This window comes from Arvicola amphibius, chromosome 13 (assembly GCF_903992535.2).
Source record: "Arvicola amphibius chromosome 13, mArvAmp1.2, whole genome shotgun sequence".
NCBI lineage: Eukaryota > Metazoa > Chordata > Mammalia > Rodentia > Cricetidae > Arvicola > Arvicola amphibius.
In genome coordinates, this window is record NC_052059.1 from 1,700,901 (window position 1) to 1,723,398 (window position 22,498).

Here is a 22,498-nt window from a genome sequence, read left to right on the forward strand (position 1 = left end):
TATTGCTGGTGGTGGTGCTGGTTTAGAGCATTTTGGCCTAAGTAAGTGACAAGTTCCACAGAAAATCAACTCATTAGAAAGGAACAATCACCTGCCACACGGCTGTGCACACGGTCTGCATAACTGAACTCTGATCTCTGTATTTCACTAACATAATTATTCCCACCAGACAATGAGTTCCACAATATGACGTGTAAAGTTACAAAAGTAACGACGAACAAATTTAGTTTGGGGTAGAAATTCTGGAGAAATCAAGCACAAAGGAAGATAGTCCCTGAAGGCAGTACCAGAGCGAAGTGGGGTGACGAGCTTTCTGACGGACACCTGGTGCATCTGTCTCGGGAGGGTTAAGCTTCACAGAGGCAGCATTTTGCTGAAGTACACAAGTAAAACTTGTCTATTTGTGTGTGGAAATTTCCCTCAAAATGTTAACAACTGGGGCCGGCGGGAAATGATAGATAGAGAGGAAATGATGGGGCACTTTTTTTTATGACTGTGGAAGCCGAGAATTGATTTGATGGGCTCCTTATACTATCGTAAATTGCAGATGTTTAAAGACCTCTAAAACAAACAAGTTCTCCCAAAGAGTAGCTAGTAAATAATCATAATATAATACTGTGGATTTTTTAATTAAAAAAGATTAAGCTCTGGAAATGCAGCCCCGGCCCTGGGTTTAAAGCGAGAAAACAAAGCACAAGAAGCTGCCCTTCCAGTGCTACTAGAATGCCTCTAATTATTATGCAAATGCATCCCCAGGTAAAGCATTGCAATGTTTTAAAGTGACTGTTAACGAAGTGTGGGATTAACCCAATTTTCACTTTTCTTACTTTAAATCCTCTTCAGAGTCTGACCCAGAATAAATGAGCATATTTATTCCCTTTAAATAAAAGCCAGCACAGCTCCTAAAGCCACATCATTTCACCTTTAACTACTTAGGACTTCTGAGGCAACAGCAATCCAAATAAGAAGAGAATGAGGGCAGAAATATCACAGTCATTCAAGAAGTAGCCACAAATAACAGGAGGTTGAGATTCTCTCCTGAGCACACCCCCACTAGAGCAGCGCGGCCCACGGACCCCAGTGGAGCGGAGCTGCGAAGATGAAAAGGACCATTGTGTTCGCAGAGCCCATAGCCCTTGCACCACATGTGGCTACTGAGCACTTGAAATATGGCCAGGGTGATGGGGAAACTGGGTTTTTAGGTTTAATCGTAAGAGCACATGTGGCTCCTGACTGCCATCCTGGACTGCGGGCCATCAGGGGAAGTAGTCATCAGTGTCATGGCTCTGACCACTCCCCCTCTTCTGTCAATCATCTCTAGTTAGCTGAATCATGGCCACACACCTCTCCAGATAGTTACTGAATCATTCATTACTCCCAAAAGACTGTGCACTGAGCTTCTAGCACTTCCTCTGAAGAAGCAGCCTAAATGGACCACATTAAGTACTAAGATGCAATCACACACAACTGTGATCTTGTCTGCTTCCCCAGAGGCAATGTGATCCTGACCGGTGCTGAGCAGAGCTTGCCGGAAGCCTTCACCATCAGTTCACTCTCTTACTGTTCCTCTTGCGGAAAAGCAAGAAGACAACGGATTTCCTTAAAGGGACACTCTAGCAAGCACAGCTCTATGATCAGTGACATCGTCACTGAAAGACAAACATTGCCCTTGAGAATTTTGTTCTTATTCTGGTAATGGTGTGTTTCCCTTTTCATCTGGGTCATCAGAGAGTTAGAAGTTATCCTTGGGTTACAGACAACCATCTCATCTTGCAGCTTCGAATGTGACATTTGTCTTTTAACCACTCAGATTGGTTTCTCATGCTGTGTGGTGAACATTTTTCAAGACTATAAAATTAACAAACTAGAAATAACCAATGCATGCTAAGCTGAATAAAATTCCCATCAAATATCAGAGTGGTCTACTGATGTCTAATTAGACAGCTAAGATATTCTTTTCCAAGGGAAGGAAGGGAGGGAGGGAGGGAGGGAGGGAGGGAGGGAGGGAGGGAGGGGAGGGGAGGGGGGGGAGGGAGATAAAGTTAGACTAAAGCACTCACAGCACCACATCAAACAGTGACTTTACGGTAATTTCCTCAAAGACCCTGAGAAGATCAAGACCCAAGATCAGACCATGCTTTTGCTGGCATGTTTCTGTGCAGACAAGATAATCATCAGTATTTTCTGACTCTTCATTTCGTACCTTGAATGCTCTTGAAAGTGCCCGTGCTCGTAACTGGGATGCCACAAACAACGATGACGCTATGGCCAATAACTGGTTTCTCTCGCTCTGTGTTAATATGTGTCCTGCAGGAAATCAAGCCATCAGTCACATCTGTAATGTCAACATCTGCACTTCCTCTTACAGCCATTAGTCAATCAGACAAGAACTTTACCAGGCATCTAAAATGGACTATGCTCACTCGAAGCTCACTGCCTAACATAGGGGACAGGGACTTTGGTTTGTTTTTAAAGTTTATTAATTTTCCAGGCCAGAATTCTCTGTTCACAGATTTACAAATACCAGAATATTGACATTCTTTTTTTTAAATATTTATTTATTTATTATGTATACAATATTCTGTCTGTGTATATGCCTGCAAGCCAGAAGAGGGCACCATACCCCATTACAGATGGTTGTGAGCCACCATGTGGTTGCTGGGAATTGAACTCAGGACCTTTGGAAGAACAGGCAATGCTCTTAACCTCTGAGCCATCTCTCCAGCCCCGAATATTGACATTCTTGAAAGCAAATTTCCAACTAGCAATCTAACACTTATTTTTTACACAAAACCATGACTTAAATTTCGGTGGAAGCTTCTTGTCTAAGCAACTATATTTCAAACTTATTCATGTATAGTGGAGAACAAGAAATGACTGAGTTTGCTAAGCTGTGACTGAGTACCAATGCCTTTATCCTAAAAGCTATGAGGAGACAATCCCAAAATGTACAGTCTGGCTTCTCTGCAATGTGAACAATAAAGTGTTGAAGGCACAGGTGTTGAAGGTGGCCAGAACCTCTCTGCAGCAGCTAGCAGAAAGGTGGTTTGACATATGGCTGATTCCCTCCCCTGTACCTTACCACTAGCCCTTTCATCTGAGCTCTGAAGGGACATGAAGTATTAATGTTTATTGACTCTTTTAGAGAAAGAAACGACTGTTTAGATATATCACCCATTAAAATAATAAAACTAAGGCATTCGAGCTGGCTCAGAATTGAGCAGGTATTCATACATGGCTCTTGAGAGTCTGGGTCCCAGCACCTAAGTCGAACAGTTCAAAACTCTTATTTTTTTTTTATTTTAAACTATACGTAGGAGTTTCTCTGCATGTGAGCACGTGCACATGAATGCAGATGCCCATGGAGGCCAGAGGTGTTGGGTCCCCTGAAGCTGGAGGTATAGACGATTATAAGCTTCTGATATGAAGTGTAAGAAACTGAACTTGGGTCCTCTGGAAGAAAAGCAAGTACTCTTAACTGCTAAACATCTCTCCAGCCCCAGGAAAGAGATTTAAATAGGTACACAGAACAAAACAAGAAATGGGAAAGCCAGCCCCAAGGAGATCTCTAGGAAGCACACCAGCTCCTCACAGCTGATCTTTGTCATTGCTCCCATCCATAAGTTCACTTCTAAGGACAGTAAGGATAAGAGGCCAACGATCTGACCTCTGCTGACGCAGGTTGATGCCGATCAGGGACAAGGCCATGTTTCCCTAGCATGAAGGACTCAAAGGAAATAGAGGTTTGCTTCTCCTGCCCCTATGTATGTAGCCAGAACTTGAAGGCAGATCAACCAACAGATCGATCAATAAATAAATCAACGAATTTCTCTCTCCCTCAGTTTCTTTCAACACCAAAGTTTGTTCCCGGCAGCAGTAGTGTAGCCCCTGGCAGGCGTCACACGCCTGACTGCCTTGCAGCAGGTAACTGGCTCCACCGGCAGATTTGTGCAAGAATCAATGGGTATCAAAGCAGAAGCCACACACTACAGGGTCTGTAATTAGCAGGCCACTTGAGAGCTGAAGCCTCTACAAGTCTGCTGCTAGTCATGTGACAGCAGACAAGCACATGGTGCAGTGTGTACAACCGGAGTTCGAGCTAAGGATATCCAGTAGGCACACACATTTATTTGAAAAAAGAAATAAAGTGATTTGAACATTATTTCCAAAACTCATTCAAAATAAACTAAAAATACTAAGAATTTAAATATAAATATTTTTCAAGATCTGTAGCACATTCTTCTACATGAAGGTGTTTCCCAAAAAATAGAAGGGTAAAGAAAACCCAAGCAATACATCTCTCTTTGGGACAAATCCCAGACTGAATGTACCGTAACACAACATGGGAGCCCACACCTAGGATTCTAGGATTCCAGAGACACACCCCTCATTGACCTCATAACCACAACCCATGGGCCATGGCATGTCCCTGATTGTCTCCTTACACTGGAGCAGGGAAGACAAGACCCACACAATCCACAACCAAACATTCTATACGAGGTGGATCACAGAAAGGAGACCCAGACTTCCCAGAACGAACACCCGGAAGAGCTCCTCAAGTGTGGCTCAGGAGCCCTGCGTCGGTCAGTCAGCAAGACGAGAGAAATGTTCCTATTTGCTTTTCATTGGCCCCCATTTCCTAGGTGAAGTATTTCTATATTTATTCCCTGGGACCTACTAATCTACTAATGGCTTCAGACCCCAGGACACAAAATACACGATGATATCATTGTTCCCATGTCGACACCTAAGGGACTCACTGTAGTTATTTACAAACGAACCAGTGAGTGGGCTCCAACTCCTCAGTAACACACAAAGATCAGTAGATACACTAAGGTCCTTGGAACATGAGAGGACTAATGGTTCTCAGAGTTCTTGGGTAATCCCAGGAGCAGATTATGAAATCTATCCTCAGCAGCGCACAAGAGAAAGAATATGATAACACATGCATACGTCACATGTTCAAATTCTTACAAAAAAATCAGTAATTTCCCAAAGGAAAATAGGTAATTCTAATACTGTTTTTAAAGGGGCTTGAAGTTAAAGTATAACAAGGGTACCAGAGAAATAGACAGAAAATGATCAAGCCTGGTGAACTGAGATTAGAGTTCTTAAAAATAGCTTTCTTTCATTTTTTCCTTAGCTTTGAAACAAAATTTGCTTTTCAACATTCAAATTCAAAAAGTTAACAAGTCTTGCAAATCCTATTTTTAAATTTTAGATTCAATCATTTCAAAGTTCAAATCTAAGAACCTTTTGTAAAAGTGCCCTCAGTTACAAATAAACACATATAATAGAAAATTTAATGCAGTCGTAGACAGGCACTTCCCTATGAACAGTGCCGAGGAGATCAGGCCAGATGGGAAACAGATGGGTAACCCCAATGGGGAAGAGCGACCTGGCCCAAACATATTGAGAAGGTCCTGGGCTGCTTCACTTACCACTTCCTGCTGCCTCTCAGGCACATACATCAAACAGTCAAAGATGATGGCTTAACACAGCTAAAGTTTGCTCAGGAAGGGGGGTTCTGGGGAAGAGGAAACCACAATCTGAAGGACAGGAGATGGTGGCCACTCAGAGAAGGAAAATCTGGCATGAAAATAACCTCGGGGAATAAAATGGGAGGGAGTGTCGTGGAATACCATATTAGCTATGTAAAGGTGAGTTACATTTGTTTATGCTGCATTTTTTTTTTTAATGATGTAAAGATGTGTTGCTTTTCCTGTTTAAGGTAACTGATTGGTCTAATAAAAGCTGAACAGCCAATAGCTCGGAAGTAGAGTGATAGTAGGGGCTGGTAGGCAGAGAGAATAAGGGGAAGAGAGGAGGGGAGGGGAGGGGAGGGGAGAAGAGAGGGGAGGGGAGGGAAAGGGAGGGAAGGGGAGGGGAGGGGAGAAGAGAGGGGAGGGGAGGGGAGGGAAGGGGAAGAGGGGAGAAGAGAGGGGGGGGGAGGGGAGGAAAGGAGAGGAGAGGGGAGGGGAGGGGAAGAAAGGGGAGGGGAGGAGAGGAGAGAGAAGGGGAGGAGAGGAGACGGGAGGGGAGGGGAGGGGAGGTGACGGTGAGGGGAGGGGAGGGGAGGGGAGGAGAGGAGAGGAGGAGAGGAGAGGAGAGGGGAGGGGAGGGGAGAAGAGGGGAAGGGAAGGGAGCAGAGGAGAAGAGAGGGGAGTATGAGAAAGTAAGGAGACACCCAGGACCAGTCAGCCAGTCAGGTAGTCCCCAGACAGCCAGACATGGAGTAGGACATACAGAATGAAAAAAATATAAAAAGCTCCAAGGCAAAACATAGATTAATTAAAACAGGTTAATTTAAGTTATAAGAGCTAGTGGGACAAGCATAAGAAAAAATCCAAGCATTCATAACTAATAATTAGTTTACATGTCATGATTTATGGACTGGCAGTCCAAGAAAGCCTGCTATAAAGGAGATGTTGGGAATGTCTTAAAAGGTGTACTCATTGAAAGTCCATAGAGGCCATCCGATGATATGTTATTGAAAAGTCTGTGAAATCCCAGCCCAACTCAATGGATACTCAAGCTGTAATTGAAAACTCTGCCACAAAAAAGAAAGAAAGGAAAGGAAAGGAAAGGAAAGGAAAGGAAAGGAAAGGAAAGGAAAGGAAAGGAAAGGAAAGGAAAGAGGAACCCCATCATCAGGGCTGGAGATCCAGACTCACTCTTCTGACCTGTCATGTACAAGGCCCTGCACTCCATCCCACACATGAAGAAAAAGGGATTAATGTACAAGTGAAGTCACAGAGACTGTGACACCATGCAAAGGACCCGCAAAATTCAAGGCAGACAAAATCAGAGCATGGAGAAGTGAGAACAGAGTCCTACCCCTAACCAAGACGTTGTTTGCAATTGATAGGTGCAGGAAGAGGGAGAAGAGCAGATCAGGGAGAAGAGCGATCAGTTTTCTCCATGGAGTGTGCTGTGGGATAACCCTGCTATATGCTGTGAATAGGTTTTATTATCATTGGTAAAAAAGAAACTGATTTGGCCTATAGCAAGGCAGGATAAAGCCAGGCAGGAAATCCAAGCAGAGATACAGAGAGAAGAAGGGCAGAATCAGGGCAGACGCCAGCAAGCTGTCAGAGCAAAAAGTTGTATTAGAGAACAGTTTAACCACGAAGCCATGTGGCAAAATATGGATGAATAGAAATGAGTTAATTTGAGTTATAAGAGCTAATTAGTAATAAGCCTGAGCAACAGACCAAACGGTTTGTGATTAATATCAATCTTTTTTAATGGTTGTTTTAAAAGCAGCTGCAGGACCGGGTGGGACAGCAAAGCCCCCATTTACAGGAGTGATACTGGGCATATCAACCACCCTACAGGACAGGCCTGAAACTCAGGAGTACTTGACTAACACAAAATGGACTTCATAATTTTTGTGTGCTTTTTTTGTTGCGGTTTGGTGCTTTTTGTCTTTTTTGCTTTGTTTTTATTTGACTTTAGTTATATGTTTCTCTGAACATGAAGTCGGGTAGGTAAGGAGGCAGGCTTCTGGAATGACTTCAAGAAAGAGAACAAACATGATCAAAATATATTATATGAGAAACATTTTAAATAAAAAAAGTGATTTTAAGAAAAGAAGCAGCCAGGCATAGGCCTCACATTCAAAGCCTGTCTTGGGTCACATCTTAAGACTCTAAGAAAAAGGAAGAAACTCTAGAGCCAGTTCCTCTCTTAGTGATCACATAGCTTCTTTGAGCTTCATGAGAAATGAAAGCTGAGATTACGTCATTGTAAACAGTTCTCCTGGCAGATTAGCACAGTCAACAGCCAGGGCCCTTTCTGTCGCAAGTAGAAGAGTGGCATAAACAGTTCTGTACTGCAGAGGAAACATGGTGTCCTGTGGGAGCGTGTGCTCAGCTCTAAGGTCAGTTTCTCAGGTGAAGGGGGTCATAGCTCCTAAAGAATTTGCAACATTTTACAGAATTTTAAAAGTAGACTATGTATCCTCATCAAGGGTGCTTGCCCATGTATACGTTTATGCTCACATATAATTATACATGAATATAAACAAACGCTCACATACATATAAAAATTGTTTCTGAGAGTTGACTTAAATTTCTTCTACCTACTTTTTCCTTCTGCCCATTATTTCCTTCTCATGTCACCCACACAAATAAATTATTTGGGCGGACATGGAACCACACGGAAGTTCTAAATCTGCTTCCCAACTTTACCACATCTTCTAAAGTTTAGTGAAGAGAACAAAATATTAGAATCAAACAGGGAGAGCTGTTCATCTAGATATGTGTACAGGTGACTTAAAACATCCACAGCATCCTTTTCATCAACACCACGGACAGGGTTTCTTTTCACTGATTAAACAGGTGTTTATATAGTGTCTCCTGAGGGTTGTTGCTAAGGAAACAGTAAGAAGTAATGGCCTACATGGTTCCGACCTCAGGATAGCAGATAGCAGATGAGATAATACTCAGTTATAATCACAGCCAAGATGTAGTTTATTCTGTATTTTTGAAAATTCAAAAATGTATTTAGGAAAAATAATCTGATGAATTATTATTGCTTTTATACAAATAAAAGAAATTCTTAATTTCTCTTAATGATAGAACTCTAAAGATAAAATTCAGAGAATATTCAAATTGGCTTTTTTTGATTTAATTTACAAAAATTTTATTATATAGACTGAACTAAAGACCATTTTGCAAATGCACTCAACAGTAAACTACACAAAGGTGAGCTGAATTTACGTGTAGTCTGAAATATAACTATACAGTTAGTGTACTTTCTGTACTAAAACATGTGCTCTTTGTTTTATAGTTAACTTGATATTTAACAGGGATCAAAGTCCAGTGCTTCACACATGCTCAGCAAGGGCTGCTAATCTACACCAAGTCCCTAAAGCACTTGAAGCCAAGAATCAGCCTTCAAACCCCAGTTCACTAGAGATTTCCGTCTAGGTACTACTACAAAGTCTCAGGTAAATCCATTGGTTTCTACTGATGTTAGCCAGGTCTTCGGTGCTCTCTCAATCTCCGATTTGATGGAATATTCTTCTGTGACTTGGAAATACCCACTGACAACTTGTCAGTGTTAAATTTAACACGGAGGACATTTTCTTCTTCCAAAACATTCATTTTTTACACTTAAAACTGTTACCCCGAGAGACTGCCTTCTACCTCCATGTGAGCATGGCTGGTGAGCATGAACCAGACTCTCACACATGAGCGGAAACCACACACAGCTTTTGTTTGTTTGTTTTGAAGAGAAAAGCTGAAGGTGGCTACATTTGTGAATCACCCATGCACAATCAAAATCATGAATGTTAATGGTCAAAATTACTCAAAGAGCTAACACACTAAGTAGAACAGAAGTCAAAGAACCTTTGTTCATAACAGAAACATTGTGTGTAGCAATTAAGAATAAAAATAGCCTGGCATAATTCAATGAACTCCTGAGAACTAAATAATTCAAGCACATACATATATGTACATACCTTTGAAGCCATCAGGATACACATCAGAGAGAAATTTGGTGCTGATATCCCCTTTCACAAAGCGTGTGTGTGACTATCACCTCGCGAAGCAATGGGATGTTGTGTGTAACACCTAAAAACAAAATTTCAGGCAGGGATTGGAAAACAATGAGTCAGCTAACAATCTGATTTTCAGCAGACTGAGGGAATTGATAAAATCCTTGCCATACAAGCATAAGGAACTCAGTTTCACTCCCATGTAAAAAATGCTGAGGATAGCTGTGTACACCTGTGTGCCAGTGTTGGGTGGGCAGAGATAGGGGGATCCCTAGAGCTTGCTGGCCAGGCAGTCTGGTCAAGTCAGTGAGCTCCAGGTTAGTGAGAGACTCTGGAGAGCTAATAAGAAAGATACCAATATTGACCTGTGACACAAAAGCACACTCTCTCTGTCTCTTTCTCCCCTTTTCTACCAATAACTCAATTACTTGTCTCCCTAGCTAACAAAAATATTAAAGCAAAAGCAAAACCAAACCCGCCCACTCAGACTTCATTGTCAGCTCTGCTTGCACTGAGCACAGCAACTAACTCCCAAACAAGGGGTGCAAGTTCAACACCCTCCTCTCAGGCTTCCTGAGGTGGCAGGAATCTCACTTTAGCAATGCAAATGAAGTAGATGACCCCTGGTCTGCTTGTCTGTCTATCTGTGTGCGCCTATGTTTGCTCCCTTCAATGATCTCACTATTTGGAAGAACCAACAAAATAATTACATAAAACCACATCTATTTCCATAGTGTCCGTACCATTGTATCTAGACATCTTGGTTACAGCAGGTTACCATGAACATGAGATTCACATATGGAGACAAAATGACTAACCATCCATAGGCTAATCAATATTAACCAACTTACTATCTCCTTCCAGGCATTTTTTTTTTCTTTGCATCTCTTTCTTCTAGACGGCATCACCAAACTATGTAAACATGTTACCATCTCTGTTCCCAATTGTATGTCTAAACTGCATAAAATCCAATTCTTAAATCATTCCACTCTCCTCAAACCCTCATACCAAGTTCCAGAATTAGACTGCAAAATAAAATAAATGTCTGTGAGAAATGTACCCCTATCCCAACCCTGCTTTGCAGGCAACAATTTAGCTCACAGACAAACAGTACTACTCCCAAAGACTCTAAATTAATAGGCAGAGAATACCCCAAATCAACTACACGCCTGAAGCATAGGCATGCTAGACATTTATAAGGGCGTTTATTAAACAAACAAACACTGTCATTGCGGAGGTAACAGAAGGGCTGTGACACCTTTGACATTTATCTACAAATAGGCAGCGTTTGTCAAGATGCTTAATTAAAAAGACGAGCCAAAGGGGCAAGAATTTTAAAAAGCTCCTTGAAAAGAGTGGTGCTCTAAAGGAGGATCAACAGCTGGACCTGTATCACAAGTGGACAGAACCAAAGCGCGTTTGGAAGACGGCTCTCAGCGGCGACAGACGTGCCTGTACGCAAGAAATAACCACGGCAAGTTCAAAAGATGTGGGGATGGAAACTTCAGGTGTGGACATTATAAGTAATTTGACCTGTCTGGAGGATTTTCACGGGCTGGAAAGGTGGCTCAGTGGTTAAGAACACTTGTTGCTCTTGCAGAGGACACAGGTTCAGTTCCCAGCGCCCACACGGCGGCTCACAATCACCCAAAACTCCAGTTCAGGGGATCTGATGCCCAAACACCAGGGACACAAGACGTGTACATGGTATACATACATATATACAAGCAAAACACTCATACACAAAGTAGGTTTCTCACTGTTGCACAGAGCAAATGACTGCCAGTGGCATTTGTGTAAAGAAGACTGCCAGGAGGGTGGACACTCAAGCCAAAGAGGAGGAGATATCACCCAATGCAGCAGTCAAGGGCCAAGAGGCCACAGAGGGTCACTGTCCTTCAGAGAGTTGAGAATGGCGGTGAGAAGCAGGGAGGAAAGCAGGTTTGCACATCACAAGGAAGATGCACAGGGATAGGAGTGAAGGTGGGAAACACACTGTCCACAACTGCACCATGGAAACCGCCCAGACTGTGGTCCACAGCAAAGGGCTGGCAGTGTCTGCAGAGAAAAGGACTGGGACGTGAGGGAAAGGAAGGGATTTAGTCACAGACTGGGAGGCTAGGCTAATGTTGAGGAAAGGACGTGCGTCCTACCGTGTAACCCGTGTAACCGAGATGGCGTGGCTGACTGACAGGGAGAGGGCAAGAGGAAAATACACGCTTCACTCTGAGCAGGGGAGATGGACGTCTGTGAGAGACAGGCTGCTGCCGTCTGAGTGACTCCATTCCAGTCCGGGGCAGCAGAAGGTAAGAGGGTCTCCAGGCCTAGCCAGGGCCATCAGCAGGAAGGGAGCAAAAGAGCAGGAGAAGCAGCAGACACAGGCAAATGAAGTCAACCCCACACGCTGTCCCAGGAATCACAACACACAAAGTGTGCCAGAAATAATTCCCCACGGGAGGGACCGAAGTCAGAAGACTGAGGAGCAGCGGTGATTTAGTTCAAAGAGAGAAAAGTAATTGTTCTTACGTGAAAATCAACAACTTAGCTTGCCCATTCACTAGAAATTCTCCCCCAACTGCTGCTGAAATAGTAAATGAGTTAGTGAGGCGTCTAGCATCTACAGTCATTGCTCCAGTTAGTGAAATAAAACAAGTATTTGCCCACAGATGTAATATTTCACAGTCAGCTTTACTGAATTTTCCTTACAGCCTAGTCCTGGGACAGGTTTCTCAGCCTTCCTTACTGCCAATACCCAAAAACCACAATCTGCCTTCAGTAAATATAACATAACATGGCTTTAAAATGCAGTTTATAATTTGGACAAGATAAAGTTACTTTCTGATGCTGATGTCCAAAAAATTGGAATGAATGCAAACGGCAGGGCAATGACACATTGGCATTTCATTCCATACGCATAGCTGAAACGGGGGTGTTGGCTTTAGAAAAGGTAACCCAAAGGATTATGGACAAAAATTACTTATATTTAGGGTATTAAACAACAGAGCCAAGCACAAAAATGGGCATCTCCTTTTTTTTTTGTTACAGCATTATTTTTTAAACATTTTTAAGTTGGCACACAAAGTACTAGGTGCTCGACCAGCCTTCCTGCAAACTTCACAGGTGATCCCCCTCCCATCTCCTTCCTTCCATCCTTCCTGTCATATATGCCCTCATGATCCCCCCACCCCTCAGAAGCTCATTTTATACTATCTTTATGTCCTTTCTGACTTCACCACATTTATAAACACACACACACACACACACATACACAACTAGGGTGGCCATGATCATATGAACGAGAAGGCAGGGTTGGTATCTTTCTGAGTCTGGGTCATCTTGCTTAATATAATTCTTCTCCAGCCCCATCCACTTCTCTGATTCTCTGAAATTTTCATAATTTCATTTTTCTTTTAAGCAGACTAAAATTCTATTGTGTCTATACATCACACTTACAACACATATCTATTGATGGACATCTAGGCTGCTTCCATTCCTTGAATATTTTTAAAAATCTTTCTACATGTATAGTAAATACAACATAAAAAAGACTTATATTTCACTAAATAATGTGTCAAGAATAAAATTAAAACTCAAATACATTTGTCCTTAAAGTTCTCTAAATAGCATACTGGTGTGGGAAGTCCTTCTGTCTTATGTGTTGCTTTTGTTGGTTAATAAAGAAGTTGCTTTCGGCCAATTGCTTAACAGAATATACTGGGAGAGTAGGTGGAGTCAATTAGACACCATGGAGCCACCACAGGAGAAAGATGCGAGTCACCAGCCAGAACCTTGCTGGTCGGGCACGAGCCTTGTGGTAAAGTATAAAATAATAGAAATGGGTTAACCAAAGATATAAGAGCTAGATAGCAATACGCTGAAGTGATTGGCCAAGCAGTGATTCATGTAATACAGTTTCTGTGTGGTTATTTCAGGTTGGGCAGCCAGGAACGGACAAGCAGCCTCCCCCCAATAGCACACCCCACACTGACTATGTGAAATCAAATCATCAGCTGCTTTGCTTCTCTAAGGCAGACAGTAATGTAACACTTTTCCATGTATGGATCACAGCACAACTAGCTGCTCCAAGACCTACTGTCCAGGAAGTAATTCTAAAGCCAAATCAGGAGTGATCAGGACACTATTCCATACATAAAAAGCTCAAAACACCAGATGGACAGGACGAGCCGTATGAGAGGAACCGCTACACATTCAGTTTGCTTTCTTTCCATGTCCCAGGAAAGACAATGCCATTTGAATGAGTCCCTGTATAAACAGTATCTGGACAGTAGAGAATTCTTTCAGAGTTAGTTTATAGCCTCACTAATATTATTAATCACATAATCATAAAAATTATGACTGAGAGTTTTAGATTGGGAATTGGGGTGGCCTGTGCCAGAGTTCACCAGATCTCCCATCTGCATGAGAAATCATGACCAGGCCACAGAGGGAGGCCCCTGGAGCCGCCTTCTGACTGCCGCTGGTTCCCAAACAGCAGGCCAGACACTAGCTGTGCACTCCACCAGGATCAAACAGAGGCCGAGGCCACTGCCTCGGAAAAAAACCTGGGGACTTGGAAATTAAGTTTAACCTAGGTATACTATGCTCTAAAATTTCTCGACTTTCACAAAAGCTTACAAGTAATTTAGTGTATCTGTGGGGGAATCCACGTTTGACCAACAAAGCAGTCACTTAACAATATAGTAAACTTTCCTTCCTTTCCTTCCCTTTAGAATTCACCAGGTAAATAAGTAAACATCAAAGTTAATAGTAGGGAGAAGGGAAAGAGCCTTTTATTTTAAAAAACAAAACAAAACAAAAACCCAACTTATTCTGTAGTAATTTCAGAATCTTCGAAAGTTGGCAAAACTAGATAATTACTGTCCACCCTTGACAGAGAGGCTCTGAGTCCACGGCCCCTCAGCATATCTCTGTGCTGATTCTTTGGATGCATAGACCACAGACCACACACACCATTTTCTAACAGAAACACTCGAAGGTAAGTTAAAGAGAAGACAGCTTCTAAATATCGTCCTGTGGAGTTCCTAAGGAGAAGATAGGTCTCACTGCAACCAGTGTCTATCTAATCTACAGACTTTACTCAGATTCCCCCGTGGTCCCGCTTATGACTTTTACTACAAAGGAAAGCCTTTTTTCCTGGTCCAGGATCTAGTGCGAAACCCTTGCCCTGAGCAGTCTGTGCTCCAGTTTGCTTTGATCTAGATAAGCTGCTGCCTTCTCTTTGTGTTTGTTGACCTTGACACCTTTGGAGATCAGAGGCCATTTATTTTGTTGATTGTCTTTCAGGGTGGTTTGTCTGGTGTTTCCTCGTGATTATATTCCGTCTACCCAGTTTCAGTTGTGTGTCTGCATGCCTGTGTGTGCACGCATGTGCATGTGTGTCACAGATGATAACAAGAGATGCAGAACCTGGGTGAGCCCTGGCCCCTTGGCAAGGTTGCTAGCATGAAACAGTTTCCATGGTGTTTATTAAGTATATATGTTGGGATGCCAAGAAACTATAAAAATAGCTGTTTCTCCATTTTCCACACTAACTTCAGCATCTACTGATTTTCTTACATTTTATATTCTCAATGTAGTACATTTTCACATGTGTTGGTTTACAATCTATGTAGAGGAGCCATGCGGACTCCTTCATTCACCTAACCCAAGCATTTCCAGCTCCTGACTCTCATTCAGCGATGGTGTAAGGTGCTGCTGGCGCTACTTCCTGTGTGGCAAACTCCCAGTCTGAGCAGCAGAGGCCTCCTCCAGCAGCTCCCGAGTTCTCCTAACTGACCCCCCTGCTTTTGAGGTTTTCCTTTGTTTGTTTTACAGTTTATACAGGGTGTCACACTGAAGCCAAAACTGGCCTGGAACTGTCACATGCCAATCCTCCTGCCTCAGCCTGCCGAGTACGTGGAGTCCAGGGGAGAGCTGGGAAGACAGATGTGCATTACTCCTGTCCTGATCCACTCTCCCAGGACAGCTTTGCCCTTCAGGCTCACATCATGCTCTTCCTGAAGGCAAGCCTGGACACATTTAGTTAACTGAGTGGACAAGCACACTTTACACAGGACAGTCACCCACAGAAGTTGCTGTCCCCAAAGTGTCAACTGTGCCAAAGTTCAGAACCTTCAACTAGAGAATGTGCACATGGCATGTGTACACACGGACATGTATACACATATGCACATACCCTTACACAGTCATCAGTTTATATTAAAGCCCAAGAGTTCTCATGGACACCTTCAGACTCAACCTCATACCACACACAGGGTTCACTCCACCCCCAGGCACTCGTTCCCACATCTGTTACTGCCTTTCTGACAAGAGGAAACTTGGTTCTTATTATCCACAATACACGTATTTATTTCCTCAATTCCAGAATGTACATAAATTGGTTTCAGACCTGCTAACCCACCAACTATGAAAAATAAACGTACTAATTAGAGTTTAATATTTATTCAGACATATTTTCTCTTTAGCCTAGGGATATATATTTGGGTTAGTTCTCCCCACACCCTCACCCTTCTGCAGGATTATGTGGTTCATCTGAAATGTGTCCCATTAGTTGTTAATATTCCGTTCTGAGCCTTAGTTACGACAGTCATTAGTCCATCTTCACAAACAGTCACATTGGTAGTCAGGGAGTCTCCACCTTTATCCCATTTACTTTTGATTCCCATCCCCCACTCATTTCCAACATGCCCACTCCACTGCCTGCTAATCCTGTATCTTTATTCAGATATCTGTATGAACACATATAGGTCTACCCACGGAGGCCAGAAGAAGACATTAGATCCCTGGAGCTAGAGTTATAATGAAACCAAACTTGGATTCGCTGGAAGAGCAGAGTCTGAAGATGATCCAGCACGCAGGCATACCTAGAGGATGATGCTCTTAGACCCTCCCTGGCCATCCAAAATTATAATGGGCTGATGCTCTTTTCATTACTAACGCAAAGTTAGTGTTTACATTTAATATATAATTTTCTCCTCAAAGTGGGTAGAATAACCACTTTACAGACTCGATTGCAAGAGTAATTCTGATTCAGGCAGCATTGCTCTCGGAAGGCTTGCGTGAGGAGAGAGACCCAGGGAAAGAAAACCACACTTCCGAACAAACCACCTAACTCTTCTCAAAGCAGAAGCTAAAGAAGCTGTCCTCCCCATCCCTAAATTAATCAAATGTAAGGGCCCTATGTCCACTGCTCACAATCTGCAAAGCTTCTCACTTCCTGACCCTGAGACTCACAGACAGTGACACAGAGAACTTGATATCCAAACTATTAGGGACACTGGATCTGCACAGTTTCTCACATTCCGTACATGTTCAACTACAAGGTACTATGAGTCATTTAGAGGGAAAGCTATGTCCTATCTATGTTCAAACTAAATACCTTGGACTGCACAGAGGTTGAGCATCTGTGCCCGGTGTTCCATGCTTACCCATTCACAATTTTTCTCACTTCCATTTAAGCACAGTAAGCAACTGATTCTGGAATCCCCCCATACAAAGCCTTCCCGCTGTTCTCTAGAACCAGGTGCCGCACACGATTACAGAATGGCAAATGTTTGCCGTTTTAACCACCTCGGATCACAGTAATTATCCAGAGTCATCCTCCATCCTCTTCAGTGCTTTCGGCTCTAATCAGACCCGTATGTGATGAGCTACAAGTAAACAAACAAGACGGTATGCAGAGCCAGCCCATACTCAGTGAGGGGTGCCAGGGTAAAGGTTTAACATTTCCTAACCCATTCGCCACTGTGCCTTCTCAATTCTCACAGCCCTCCATTGTTTAATATAAAATATGTCAATTAAGATTTCTTTGGCATAAACAATGAGAACCAGCCTATCACTGATGTTCCTCTTAAATATCATTGTCATAGTAAAGACATATTTGAAAACAAAGCAGGCAGGTTTCCAAAACAAGCACAGAAAGAAAGACCAAGCGGGGAGGGGCAGACCTGAAGAACTGGACAGCCCAGCAACACAGGGCACGGTGTAGGGCAGAGGACCAAGTATCTCTAATTTCCCTGGTTTTCAAGGCTTCCTGTTTGATTTCCCAAACAAACGAAAACTTTTGTAGCTTTCAAAAGAGTCGGTATGAAAGTGAGACAAAAGGCTGGGCTGTCTTAAAAATCACTGTCACCTGCAGATACACAAAACTAAAGGTGCTGGTTAAGAACGAGGAAGGTCCTATTTCTGCATGAATCTACTTTTTTACATGTAATCTCTAAAATCTAAAGATAAGACTTTGAAATATAATATTAAGGCTTTTCTGTGCATCATTAAATTACAGCTGTAATTATTCTAGTAAATCTTATAAGCTCTTCAGCATAAAGCCAGTGTGCCCCATGGCACAGACCTTTAAGGGCCACACTGGGGAAGCAGACACAGACGGATCTCTGTGAGTTTGAGACCAGCCGGGTCTACAGAGCACGTTCCAGGTCATCCAGTGAGACGCCGTCTCAGGAGAAATAAATCTCACACACCAGTCATCTAGAAAATCTGTAGGGTAGTTTTCTGAATGGGAGTATATTCCTCTAAAAAAAAAAAAAAAGACAGCAAATTTAAAATCAGTTTGTAATATTTTTGTGTTATTATTTTCTTTCAAACTGTGTTCTCTAGTAAATAAACATCTAAGATTTCTTTTAAGAATATTAATGGTAACAAACTTAAATGTGAAAAAATTAAAAGACAAAAACGACTTGTGCTTTCAACTACACCTATATAAGAAAGTGCTCTGGGGATGGATAGGATGTGGTTCGTGGCAGAGTGCTGGGCAAACTTGGCATGGTCCCTGTCTGATCCTCAGCACCAAACTAAAAAACAAAACAAGACAAAAACTTGATGATAATCGTCCTTTAGTTTCAGAGACAAGGGATTTTTCTAAGAAAAAGTTTACTATTGTAGCATTTTACCATTTATGAAGTCTTAAGATTTTAGAGATTCATGATTATTTAAATTTACTCTGCTAAGTTAAGTTTTAAATGTCAACAGGCCATCCTATTGCACACTTTTCTGTAAAAGCTGTGGCGGGTGGCGGCTGTGGGGCGCCTGGCTGGACGCACCAAGCTCTGGGTTCCAGCCACAGTGTAAACAACAAAGCCTGAAACCACGCAAGTTGGAAAACCTTCTAAAGTCAAAGCACTCTTAACAAATACAGCCTATGGGGCCCAGTTCTCCAAAGAACCTGCCACTTACAACCACCCTCTTTTGAAAGGGCAAAACCAGCCTAATTTTTTTCATTGCTCTAGGCTGGAGCTGCCCGCTGGTAAGGTTGGAGCTGCGCAGGTGCACAGGAGCAGCGAGGGTAGACAGGAGCTGCGCATGTGCGCAGCAGTGGGCGGTAGACAGGAGAAGCGCACGTGCGCAGGAGCAGTGCCGGTAGATGGTGATTATGTGAATTGTCGATGGCTGAGGAAGCCCTACAAACCGTGAGATAACTGTTTTCATCTTCGCATACAGCTTTCAGGTTTGTTTAATTACAGTACATTGTTAAGAAAAAGGCTCAACTTCTGATTCCTTAATTAAATGTGTGTACTGTTTCAAAAGAAAATAAGAAATGGAACTAACTTTTGATATCATAGGGTCATAATAGATGCTGATATCACTTCCTGGTTGGATGCCACTGTCAACTCGGACCTGAGGAAAAAAAGAAAAAGTACGTAACTTCATATTGGGCAGATTTGTTTTATTTAAAAACCGCAAGCTATTTTTCCATGGCGAAAAGGGATAGTAAAGTTACAATCTCAACATCCCTGCCTCTGGAAAACTGAAAACAACCCAGACACACAATGAGGGTCTGATCTTGAACTCTGATCTCTTGAATATGCACTATGGCATACAATTTTTGTTCTTCCACTAAAAAAAAAAAAGAAACTGGGAGGAGGGAGGCTTCATACACCCCTACCCTAGGGCACACCTGCCACTGGCTGCGTGTTGGGAAGATGCCCCCACTAAAGCCCCCTCCTCGAGGGGCACTGGGGACGCTCGGCTACACCTCGCCCTCACAGACCCTCGGAGCCATAAGGACGGGCCAGGCTTTCAATTCGGCAACAGTTTTCCTTCCTCCTTTGCCTCACCCCCCGTCCACTGTGAATGCTACTTTCTGATACTTTTGGTCCCCAGAGGCCTTCGTGTTTACACAGCTTTCCACAAGGCTCTCTCTGGTGAGGATCAGGCTCCAATTAGAGCTTGGGTTCTGTACTTTTCATCCTGGGGAGGACCGGCACAGGTTCAAAATATCCTTTTGAAGCCCCTGGTTCCTGCTAACCAGCCAACAAGTTAGTTAGTGCATCACAGATTCTTGTTTTCCTCTCTCCAGCTTGATCCCAGCAGCACAGCAGAGGTTAGCCACGTAAAACTTGGAATGAGCAATCTGCCAAGGACAGGGCATTTATTAGATTTATTGTGACCAAGTTTTGGATCTGAGGTATTTAGAAAACTAATCAAATATTTAAGACTGGGAGGCATCATATCCTAGGGCTTGAGGATGGAAGAATTTAATCGAAGCTTCCAAAGCAGCAGGACTGCAGTGCCCAACATTGTAAGGGGGTGGGAAGAGAAGACAGGAAGCTCTATCACCTGTGAGAAGGAGGCTAACCCAATAAACAGCAGCTCATCGTCCGTGGCAAGGCAGGAAAAGGTCAACGCAGCGGCTGCTAGGCCTTTAATATTTTAATTTAGGCAATTATCAAGGGACTGCACATAGAACCTCTTGTCTAGAATATCCCCATGAGGGTAGGTGATGGCTTTATTACATGGCATTTGAAGAAAAGTGAAAAGTCACACACCGCTCTTCTCTTTTAAGGTTTTAAAGAGAAAGCTGGAACACGCTCTGATTTTTGCACATGCAGCCAAGCAACAATTTAGGGTCCATGAACCCAAATTCCAAATGAAGGTCTCAAAGTGAAAGCCACTCCACATTCGTACAAAATGTGTGCAGTCTTTACTTACTGAAAACAAACTTTAGGGCATAAATTGTATAAAATTGGTGTTTGTGAAAAATGGGAAAGAATTAATAGGTGGCTGTGAAAGAGTGAAGTTTCAGTGAGCTTTCTCTCGGCATCTAAATGCTCGTTAGTAACCAGGTTAAGAGAAAAGATGCCGTCTTATTAGTTTGGGTGCCAATCAGTCAGAACTACTCTCCCCAGCTTGGCCGCTTTCTACCCACAGCGCACTGCTGAAGCTTGTTTGACACCAGGGTGGTTGCGGGTCTGAGGCTCTGACTTTCCGTGCATCTTGTCACCTGCTGCACAGATCATGTCCAATGCACCAGGAAAACACCACAGGCGATAAGGAATATTACTGTGTTCCCCTGCAGTCCAGAACACAGTTCTCATCATCTTAAATAATACCACCCTCAAAGCCAAGTAACTTCTGGGTGGCTGCTAAGTATAACTGTCTTTGTTGTTTGCTAAAATAATTACAGGAATTTGTCACTTTAAACCCACAGGGTCAAATGAAAATGTATCGTATATAACCAGCACATGCAGACTGATCAACATTCCAAAAGAAACTGTATGAAGTAAAAATTAAAACCCTGACTTTTAACTAACTGTTTATATAGCTTTGTCCAAATAATAGCCAACTGTATATCTTTCTTCTAACAACCAACTAAAAACCAAATTTGGTGCCTATTCATCTATGAAAACAAAGCCTGCGTAAACTCCACTGACCACTTCAAGAGTAAAGTCAATTGGAGCTCTAAGGAGAACAATCAAAGACTACAGGAAGAGCCGCATTCCTGCCCTGACAATGCGTTTCAGGCTTAAAGATGCATGTGAAGGTGTGGACAAAAAGTCAGCTCTGGAGTATTTGCTCCTTCTTGTGACCAGGAAACCTGAGAGCCAGAACCCGGCTTCCCCACGTGAAGCTGACACATCTAGTTTTAGTAAAGCTAGGGGAAGAGGACCACACTAAAAACAACCCATGCAGCCACAAGTGTCCGGTTCTCAAAAGCCAGTCCTCAGAAACCTCCTGAGTTATTAAAAATTAAAATTGCTTTCGTCAGCCAAATCGCAGACCCTGGAAACTATCAGGCGTGTCCCACCCTTCATTCTCAGCTCCCCTCCCCCTCAGAACAACTCCCAGCCCGCCACGTCTACCTGACAAGTGACAGCCCAATCTGATTAAATGCTTCTACGGGAGGGAACTCATGGGCCTCCATGACAGGCCAAAAGTGATCACCATGGAGATACATAATTACAGCTGTCAACGCATCTACTGTCCTGCTGACATCAATTTGATTGCTCCCAGCAATAATGATAGACAAAGCTTAGTGCGCACTCTCCTGCCCCCAATCTCTTCATCTATTCCTTGGTCCATTTAGCTGACATGCAACATTCACACACGCAAATAACAGCAGTAAGCAGAACATTTAAGGCATTTTAATTGTTTTTTCTTTCTATGGATGGGTCGCAACTGCAAATGTTATTACATAAAACTCCCGCTGCAGCATTAATTGAAGAAAGATTTGGTGGGACAAAGACTGTAGGGGGTAGAGTTTGCCCATTATCACTTGTACTTTCAACAGGTCTCACGTTTGAAAATTGCAAATTGCAAAAACTTGAGAGGGCAAAATGTTTGACATTCTGTGAGCTATTCCAACGTGGTGGAAACTCCTAACACCAGAGTAATCATTACGCTTCTTACTTAAGACTTTTTTGTTTGATTAAAAAAGTGTTTAGCTATGTCCCTGCGACACTTGCTCTGACGTGCTATTTAGCATCACATGATGCCTGCTCAATCTTTACAGTTTTTTTCTGCCTCCACGCTTTGAACACAGCATGGAGTCTCTAGGCCTAGAAGGGGTCAAATCCCTTTAGAAAGCACATGGGCAAAAACAGTTTAAAAGTGAAATAAATCATATATCCAATAACATCTTCAGATTTAGAATTCTTCCTGCAATCTTTCACCATCTTCTAACCACCCATAAAACTGCACGGTCTTATCCACAGATACTGCAGCCTTGCCGCTGCAGCTAGC

At 42.8% G+C, this 22,498-nt stretch overlaps 1 protein-coding gene across 1 annotated transcript in view; it reads right to left on the reverse strand.

Annotated features, from left to right (window-relative positions):
* Pcca (propionyl-CoA carboxylase subunit alpha) overlaps nt 1-22,498 on the reverse strand; it is a 293,212-nt gene that overhangs the window by 138,472 nt on the left and 132,242 nt on the right. Inside the window, 7 exon segments of the mRNA XM_038310358.1 lie at nt 2,204-2,223; nt 2,225-2,307; nt 9,470-9,539; nt 9,541-9,605; nt 17,122-17,152; nt 17,155-17,175; nt 19,085-19,153. Of these exon segments, the coding sequence (XP_038166286.1) occupies nt 2,204-2,223; nt 2,225-2,307; nt 9,470-9,539; nt 9,541-9,605; nt 17,122-17,152; nt 17,155-17,175; nt 19,085-19,153 (359 nt within the window).